The sequence below is a fragment of the Merops nubicus genome, unplaced genomic scaffold, assembly GCF_000691845.1.
Source record: "Merops nubicus isolate BGI_N331 unplaced genomic scaffold, ASM69184v1 scaffold13562, whole genome shotgun sequence".
Classification (NCBI taxonomy): Eukaryota; Metazoa; Chordata; class Aves; order Coraciiformes; family Meropidae; genus Merops; species Merops nubicus.
Window position 1 is genome coordinate 7,705 of NW_008594316.1, and position 10,147 is coordinate 17,851.

The window sequence follows — 10,147 nt, forward strand, 5'->3', positions numbered from 1 at the left end:
CACAGGTGAAGCAAAATCCAGACGGATTATCTACTGCTGAGAGGTAACTGTACTAACTGACAACACAAAAAAATCCAGATAAAGACAGATAACTTACATTCTATTAAGAAAACCCCTGAAATAATGATTCCAGCTTCTCATGCATTGCCTGTGATCTTCTCTATGGATCACATAATTTCTCAAGTGTTTCCCCACGAGAATAGCGGATAACAGCTTCCTTTCTCCTACTCACTGTATGACTAAGTTACTTAAAACTGTTGTTCTTGAGCAAGCATTCAGAAACAAGAGTATGAAATATTAGACTGTCAGGTCTCCATGTGCAACCGTGAGATGTAATTTTTATCTGACACAAGCCAGAGAAAAGCAAAAATATGCAGAGATGTTCCACCAAAGAATTAGCCCTTCAGCTGTGTTGTATTCCAAATAAATGCAAAGTTTAGGAAAGAAATTACATCTGATTACAGATTCTAGTATTCAAAAATTATATAAGGACATTTATAATATAAAAAAGTATATATAAATATTAGGTAACAGTACACTTAAAATGTTTGCGAGGACTCAGACTCAAATGAGATTCTTTCAAGATAATTAAGCAATCTGAAGAAGTGATTTGAAAATTAACATTTCTGAATGAAAAAAAATGCATTTCTCTGCATTTAACATAATTAATTTGTTTGTAGCTAAGGTTTAGGTGGGAATCAAATCCTGAAATTAGATTTTTTTTTTTAAATTTAATCCAATGCCTGGTTTTATATATGGGTCCTTTTATGAGCTGTACTGGGTCTTTGCTATGGAGATACATTCACAAAATAAGAGATTTTATTCTACAAGACAGGTCACAAAAAACACAGTAGGGTGCCTTAAGATAAGAACAATGCAACTTTGAATAACTGTCACTGTCTTTTCTCAATATGCCGAATCCATTCAAAGTATCTCCCATTAATTCTGCACTGTTGCTTTACTCTTATTCCTGTTACTCTCAACAGGCTGTAGTGAAAATCTCAGTGTTACTTCACTGAAGAGGGGCAGAAGAGACATCATATTAAAACTGGCTATTTTAAAAAAATCAAACAAATCATCAGTGTCTCCAGAGCAATGGATAGTTCACTTTCCATTCCATCACTTTTTTTAGTGCAGATTCTCCATTTCTTCCAAAAATACACAGGCTGTTTGCAACACGAAAAGCTCTTGTGAGACAAAGAGAAAGCCCCCTCTTGACTACTGATTTTGTCAGGTTAAGAAATAAATAAGCAAGTAAATTCTTACTTTATGACTAAAACTATTGTAGGGATCTTGATGGCCAAACAGTGATTCACTAGGAAGGAGCAAACATAGATGCTTAGTCCACAGAAGCAGACTGCAGTGGCACAACTCTCATGCACTTCAGGTGAGGTTCTTGTATTAGAAGTGCAGTTCAAAGGCACAAGGGAAAATCTCACTTATCTCTTTAGGTTCTCATAGCATAATCACAGTGCAAATATGAACTTATGTTAAACATACTGCAGGCGACCATACCTTTAAGAGTTTTTCTCTTTGCTTTGCTACACTCAGTTTTTCAGAGAGCTGGCTGAAAGGTAAGTTGCAGGTTTCAACATCTTCATGCATCGGAATGTAGGAATGCGCATTACCTTAAAAAAAAAAGCAGCTGATTGTCACTGCATTTTTGCCTAGCCATCTTCTAAGTCCAAGCAAATTTAAAAGAAGTTAGGCTCATATTAGCTTCTTTATTTCCTTTGAGCAAGCCTTCCTATTAAACAAGCAAAAGAAGCCAAATTTTGTGCTCAGAGACAATGCAAGACAGGACCAGCAATAAAGAATGTACGTGTACTCTTAAAAATAGAAGTCAACCACTTTGCTAGTATTTATGAAAACCGGGAGTGTTAGGCTAGTGTGAATAAATATTTAATGAGGATGGCAGCTTAACACATGGTTACTTTGACTCTTTTCTCTTATTTGTATAATACAGTCAAATAGTGGAAGAGTATCTATCAATGACTATTTGATTTGAAAAAAATTACCTGCTTATAAAGCTTTTGTTACCCAATAAGAGTAGCATCAAAAGACACATCTAACATAAAAGATACATAAGCATAGCATTCACATCTAGAGTGACCTGAGCTAAACTTACTAACAGGACTGTAAAGTTTATATGTAGCAATTTTGTTTTTCATTCTAGTGAATGATTGGAACCTGTATTTTCCTAACTTTTATTCGCCTCAGTGTAAGCAGGTTCTACCTCTAAAGAAAATCTCACCATTTCTTGAAGAGGATAAAGACCTCAGAAGTGTTGCATTTATAAATAGATTTTGAAACTGCACATTTGTGTTAACTCTCACGTTCACAGAAAAGTATGATAGTGCCTTGAGAGATATGTATTGTAAAAACAGAAGCAAAGTCAGAACTATTCACCAATGCAACACAGCATAAAAAGAAATAACGTGGAAACTGAAGTACATACCTCTATTAGCATTCAGAGCAGCTAACTGTGATTTCAGTTTTGCAATAATGCTGTTTTGAAGCTCTATCTTTTCCTGCTGTTCACGTATTTGCTGCGTGTAGTTTTCTGTCTGCAAATACAATGTAATTAGCATTAATCTTATTCCGTTTTGACTAGGGGTCTCCTATTTGGCATATAAAAAGCAGCTCTGATTTTGAAGATAATTGTAGTTGTGGACTTCTACATGAACACACAGCTACAGTCACTTTTGGTAAGTCTGTATTTTTGAGACTGCACTGATTAGAAAAGGTATTATAGAAAATAAATCCTGTGTTTCAACTGCAGTAGTTGTAAAGGTTAGGATAACTTCTAAGCTAGGATTCTTCACTCATACCCATAGAATACATCAAGTTTAAAATTAGAATTTCAGTATTCTTCAGAATGCTGGTCATTTAGTTTATCTATTGAAAGATGTGTTTTTCTTCCCCCATATTTTATAAGAAATAAATTATATAAAAATAGGCTTTCAAAAAGATAGATTTTAAATAGAAAACAACAGCATTGCTTAATCTATACAAGATATTTTGTAAGTAACTTTAACTGCCATTGAACAGAGTTTTTCCTTTTCTTTTACTGTAGTAGACTTGTTTTTCTAACCTAGAAGATAGGGGAGAGGAAAGCAAGCAAACAGCCCCATTCTTCATCCAGCTATACTCCATCTCATGCTATAAACAGGCCATATAGAGCCAAATAAGACTGCTCGCATTTCACTGAAGTGTATAAATATTGTCAAACAGCCAGTTAATTGAACAAATGGTCAGGTGGCAGGAGAATGCTAATATTCAAAACCTATTATTTCATTAGCACATGCCTAATGTTTCAGTTACAGTGTTGCTAAAAACAGGCACAAAAACTTGTGAAGTCCCAGCAAGGAAACTTACAGGAATGCATTGAATTTTTCTGAAATTAAGAATATGTCTATTACTGAACAGGTCACAGCCTGGGACAGGACTAGTTATTGTTTTCATGTCTACTCCTAATTTATCCATACTGCTATCTAATTCTCAAATCTCAGTGACATTTTAATTCCACATCCCCCTACTGCCCAACATGTTTGTCTGCAAAGCAAGCAGGAAAAAAAATGTACAAGCAAAATTTATTTTAAAAGGCCAGGTAGTAGTTGGACCACGAGAGTTTATAAAAAGACAAAAACAAACAAAAAAAAACAAAACAGTGATCAAAGAGCAGTACACTCCAGCTCTGTAAGAGACCTCATGAAGCAGAAAAATCACTGAGAACCAAATTGAAAATGTACAACAGCAATGTCTTGTCAACACTTCTGTACAGAGCACAGACATGACAGCTAAAACAGACAGAAGAGAAGATGCTTTTGACAGCCAGTGTGCACAAATTATTCCTTGAGTCAGATGGCAGCAACAAGTTACCAACTAGAAGATCTGCATGACAACCAACCATCCATCTGTATCAAACACCATCTGGCCGAGATGACTCTGGCTTCTGTGTGCTTGACATGGCTCCCAGCTCTAGAGACTTGCAAAACAAGTGGCCTATTGGTAACTTAAGTAGTAAACTGTTAACAACAGAATGGTGGACAATCCAACAATGTGTGAAGGCCACACAATGAACAGAGGAAGTTACTAGAGTAAAGCACCGTACAAAGACCATTCAAAACCTAGGTATTTGATTTAAAAAACCTGAAAACCAACACAAACAAAAAAAAAAAATCCCAACTTGTTATAATACCAATTACTGAAAAAATACTTCTGTTCTCTTTTGTGGTCATGAAATCCAACTACTGAAAGTTTGATGAGGAGAAAGTTTGAACTGGCAGTAATCCTTTATGAAAGACTTTTATTTTTTATTTCTGAACGAGAGAAAATGGAGAGAGAAACCTTGCAAACATTTAGTTCACTTAACACTGATGATCTCACACACTTTTCTGGTTTTCTTCCATAGATGTTAGAATGGCTATCTGACCTTGTACTTTATGTCTTGTTTCTTGGGCAGAAGTTTCTTTCATGTGCTGTTAGATGACCCAGGAGTATTAACTTGACTGGTTTTCCTTCAAGTAATTACATTGTTCATTTTAAGAGACAGAGTTTAAAAGATTCCCAAGCATTCTAAAATGTGTTGCCTTTTGTTAAGTTAGCTACAATTTCAGCACAAAACATATGGAACTGCTGCTGCTTGTTAAGTACAGAAAATGCTACAGGTTTGCACCAGCACTGCTGCAACAGGCTGTGAATGGAGATCAGAGTGGATGGCTGCACACATGATTGACTTGATACCTGCTCTTCAGTGCCTTGGTGAGTTTATTTTGCCATGCAAGGGGATGGCAAGATTGTGCCCAGATATCAGAATATTCTCTAGTAAACCTTTCTGTTACTAGACCATTTCCACTTAACTTGACACTGAGTATGGCTCACCTGCCCCCGAACACAGTCCCAGCCTACCAGTTCTGTGGAAGTATCAGAAAGTCCTGTAGCATCAAAAAACATTCAAGCCTTTCTATAACAGAGGTTCCATTGGTGGGCAGAATACGCCCAATAAAATTAGTATGACAAACCCCCTAACTGTCAACTTTGCAATATGCAGGCATACATGATGAGAGGTCCTAGAGGAGTTTGGGCTGAAGTAATGTATTCTACAACAGATTAAAAATTAAAAGGGGCTCCTTACTGGTGAATGCCTCCAGAATATTTCCGTTATTTCACAATTAAAGAATTATCTTACAGAAGATTATTTAAAAAAAAAATAAATCAATAGTTATTCTAATAAGTTTAAGGTATGTTTGCTGTAAATGTTACAACACACAAACTCAGGTGTCCTAATAGCTGGCACAGTGCATAACGTATTAGTCTTTGACCTTCACATCAAGTAAACTAGTAATTCCTATGACATATCTTCTTATCAATGCAAAGATGACTTAATTTGAGCTATTTATATTAATAATTGAAAAACTATTTCTTAATAAAGCAAATTAAATTTCAAAAAGTACTTTAGTAATGCTAGGTAAATTTTATATACACCTTTGCTATTTACTTTAAAAGACTTCATTAATTCTCCAAACCAGGCAACACCTTTCTCACCTTTAAAATCACAAAAAAAGAATATTAAAGGTCAAAAACCTGAAACCCACCTACTATATTGACAGCCTAGTGAGGTACTCTGCAGTGTACTGGCCTGGTTTCATAACAGCAATTTCCAGCTTTAATAGATGCACTAGAGTGTACATAGCAGAAGTAAAACTGAAATCTACATGGATCACAATCCTCCAGGGGCAGAAAGGTTTTAAAGATACAGTTCAGAACCCAAAACATACTTTTTGCTGTAGTTCTTTCACAGCATAGTCCCTATCCATGCATGCTTGTCGATAGGCTTCATAAGCTTTGTTAAGCTGCTCTCCAATGTTTTTGTCCATAATTCCCAATGTTGTTTCATCACTGAAGAGACGGTCAACTTAACAGACCTGAAAAGTAATCAGAATGAAGAGAGAATGCTTGGAAACAGGTGTGTGTAACTCAAAACATACATAACATGACATATTAATATCAAATTCAGGTAATAGGCGCAGTATGTTTGAGCATTAACTCACATAATAGTTTGAATGATAGCTCTGCTCACTTCAGCATTTAATTTTATGCCCAGAGAAAGGTTTAAAGAAAAGCCAAACACAAGCAGGTTAACTCTGAACAAAATTCTGGACATACAGAATGTGTAAATGTATGGGTAGTTACAATGTTTGTCTGAGACTTAAAATTAGTGCAGATCTCTAGTTTCCTAATTTTATGACATTCCCAGTAGTTTAAAGTTTACACAATTGTGAAAAAACACATAGCATTAAGCACTGAACCAAAGCTTTTGTCATTAAGCAATAAAAAGATAACAGCTCAATAACCTTAGGTCACATGGACCTATCCTATTCTATGCTATATCTGAAAATGGCAACATAAGCAACGCTACAAGGTGAATTAAAACATCTTTTATCTAAAAATCAGTAATACCAAACAGTAAGAATAAGCAGGACTCAGACCTTTTCACACAATACTATCAACTTCATTTTGTGAACAATTTCAGTAACAGTTCCTGAAACTATAGCACATGAACTTTGACATGTTAGACTATCAACCATCACAAACTTTAATTTTAAGACAGTGAACTTCGCAAATGCACATCCTTTGCTTCTGTGGTAATATATGTCATGAATTTTAATATCAAAATTTATCGTAAGTACAGTAGAGGAGTGGTTAGTGAAGTCTCAAAAAAACCCCAATGTCATAGCATGAGCATTAAGGAAAAAAAATAATCTGTAATTCATAGCTCCTGTCCTGATATTTAGAGTACGGTTACCTCACACAGCATGGATAGCCACTATCACCTCTCACTGTCTTCTGGGATTATGCATAAACCACAGATACTATTATGGAAAGTGGTGCAGTCAAGAAGACCATGGATAAGCCAGGCAAGAAGGGTTATGAGGATAACTTGTCTTGGACGCTGGTCAAAATTCTAAGGATTGCAGCTTGAAGCTTTTGTTCATGTTTTCTTGCTCTTCAGTATCTTTTATATCATAAAGCATGAATACAAAAATGTGGTTGGACTTCCCTAGAAGATGCAAAAGACTACTGTATGGATGTTACACCTTTTTGTCCTGCAAACCTCATTTCAATGATGTGTTCATATTGCAAAAGCAATTGTATCTCAACTCTGGCATGGCTGTTCTTTAGGAGAGACAAAGTGAATTCTTTAGCAGCTTAGAATCATTTAGGAATCTTTTAATGTAAAAAGTATTACTGAAAACCAAGTTTGTAAGTTTTGTGTAAAATGCCTACATTGAAAGTTGCTGTTTGTTTTTTCTAAACAGCAGTTCAGTAGTTTATAATCTCAGGTACATACACACTGTCTCAAAGCACTGTTAGTAACACAGTCTGCTTCATCCACTCCCTTCCTCCCCTAAAAAAGCATCCCTCCACCAACTGGAATATTCATTCTAATATCTGGGGCACCCACAGCCTTAAAGTGATGGGTGTGATTTATTTCTGTTTCAAATGAAGGACTGGTTTATGTAGCTCAAAATCAGATATGACAGCTGACTGCAGGAGCAGGTACTAAACGGCAGAAGGGTATTGCTATGACTGAAAGTGATTGAAAGTACTCTCCCACCCTTTTAAAACTTGCAGAGTTTGCTCTGATGCTCATTTTGTACTTTTCTAGAGACACTTCTAACAATCTACCTAGCAAATGGCACTGTCCTGTACACATAAAAGGTGACTTCAAAAAATGAGTGCAATGGGATTTAAAAGACTATGTTCAGTTTCTAAGAGAGGGAATGAAATTCAGCTCCATATGACTCACAGTTCAGAGAAAACTAAGGCATTAATTTCACTGATGCAAATCCAAATCTCACTTTGAAAAATCAGTATTTTAAATTTATAACTAACTTCCAGCCTTTTACTTACTGATGGAGACTGGGAGTATTAACAAAGAGACCAGCTCTTATCTGGACTGCTGGTACCTGTAGCAATTGATCCAACAGACAAAACCGTAGCACTGCACTTGATTTTCTACTTGGTAAGAAAAAATACAGAGAATGGTAGTTATTTCCTGGTAGCTACCTAAAATCAAAACTCCATGCAGTAAAAAAGGGGCAGTAAAAGTCATTACTACTGACACTCTAAGATGAAACTGTAACTAGAAGAATTGGTCCTATACTCTCTCACACCCTAGACACCCATTTCTGCTTCCACCTCACCCTTCCCATTCTTTCAGCACGAGGAGTCTTACTGTAAAATGCATGAGCTAACCAATCCAGCTTAAAACTAAACGCTAAATCTGTTTTTACTGTTTTACTTTTAATGCAGACCAGCTCCACAGACCGCTTCAAACAGCATGATAACACAAGGAAGCCAGCTCAGGACCAAAAAACATTAGCAAAAGGAGGACAAGAACTCCTGTGCTCAATAGCAGCAGCACTGGCTTTGAAATTGCAACAAGGAGTCACGGTTATGTAAGAGTGATGTAAGCCTGTACTGCCACAGAAAAGGATACTCCTGCTCTCCCGCATCTCCAACCATGAATTTCTGCAAGTTATTTGCACTGGTATTAGCACCTTTACACTACACGGTTGAGTAGGGCAAAGTACCTCCCTACGTCCTCAGAAAAGCAACAACCCCCTCAAAAAACCAACCCCCAAGTTAAAACCAGAGCTAGCTCACTGTGAGGCTGCTGGAGCACTACTACCAACACCGGGAGGCAGTGGGAACATAAGACCAGCCGTGGGCTGGACTGCAGGAGTCTAGATTTAGATTGGCTTAAACTACTCTGTAGTCACACCCGGAATTGCCTGCTGCTGGAATAAATAACTGCTTCTTATATTATCTATCTCACAACCAGAACTCCTTGCAGTTAGAAAAGCTGTCTCCTTTTCCTGCTTCTCCTCCACAGGCATCAATATTTATCAAGGAATTTGCCAGCTGTTCCTTCTCATTTACTTTTCTCCCTACATCTAGTTATAGGAGGAAAAATAAACCCCAGCAACCCTAAAATTAAAATAAAGTAAAACCTACCCCCAGAACATACATCCCTGCTACTTTAATCAGACTTAGTTATGCTGTATCCATACAGCAACTGGAAAATATTCAGCCCAAAGTTAACAACACTATTCTTCAGCAACTGACATTCTAAATATGCATTAGATCCTAAAGACTTTCACAATTATTAACAGCAATATGTAGTCAGAACAGATGGAGCAATAAAAAATACTACATTTATTCTAACAGGGACAGAATCGGAGAAAGAGATTAGCTCCACTTTGTCTTATGAGTGAGTCCTGCAAATACGAGTCCCTGTGAGTGTTGCTATAGCTGGAGCTATAGCAAGAACCAGATGAGTAAAGACTTGAACACTTGAAAACAATTGAGTATAGCAAATGTTGTAAGGCAAACTTTTAAGTAAACAAACCAAATGAAACCTGCAGATGCTCTTGAAATGCTTGCTTCAAATGAGAAACATTTTGCTGATATAGGTGGAGGAAAAAAAAAAGTAGGAATATGAATCTTCTATGAGTCAAACGTCAGAAAAGCCCCAATGCAAAGAATAGCAACATACTGGTGCATACATCCTGAAATCCCAGCTCTACAGATCACTAATGAGGCACATTCTGAGTTTTCACAGTGCCTCAGGAAACACCGTAAATTCTGAAAAATAAGGTTTTAGCTAATCATGTGTATACACATCTCCATTCGTAATACACATGCCTACCTCTCATAGGTTCTTATAAGAACACAGATGCCATCCAGAAGCAAGTACTTCTCTACATATTTCTGCTTTCAAAACAGCTTCTTCAATGGAAATACTTTCTAAGTTACATTGCCATCACCTTAGGAAGTGGAAACCTGTTGAGGTAATAATTTCTGAGAGATGGAGGGCTCACTGCGCTTTCCGTTTGGGGTTTTATGTTTGTTTGGGGTTTTTTGTTTGTTTTGTTTCTAATTGTCTAATGGACAACCAATTCCCGCTTTGCCCGACTACAGGAAGAGTCGGAAACCGAGCAGGCGCCCGTAACGCCACCAACGTTACCGCCCGGGGCGAGCACAGCCCCCTGCGCTCAGGGAAAAAGACGGCGATTACCGGAGAAGGGCACCGGCAGTCCCGCGCCGTTCCAGCCCGCGCAGCCAGCCCGCCTCCGCG

General features: G+C 37.2%; 1 protein-coding gene across 1 annotated transcript; it reads right to left on the bottom strand.

The window, feature by feature from the left end:
• Nucleotides 1-1,515: 1,515 nt before the first annotated feature.
• LOC103768587 (TRAF family member-associated NF-kappa-B activator-like) lies at nt 1,516-5,879 on the bottom strand (the record flags this gene model as incomplete). Its single annotated transcript, XM_008935739.1, has 3 exons — nt 5,781-5,879; nt 2,459-2,567; nt 1,516-1,628 (listed from the first exon to the last, which is right to left on the bottom strand). Coding segments are annotated over exons 1-3 (321 nt in total), but the record flags the coding sequence as incomplete, so codon positions are not given.
• Nucleotides 5,880-10,147: the final 4,268 nt, after the last annotated feature.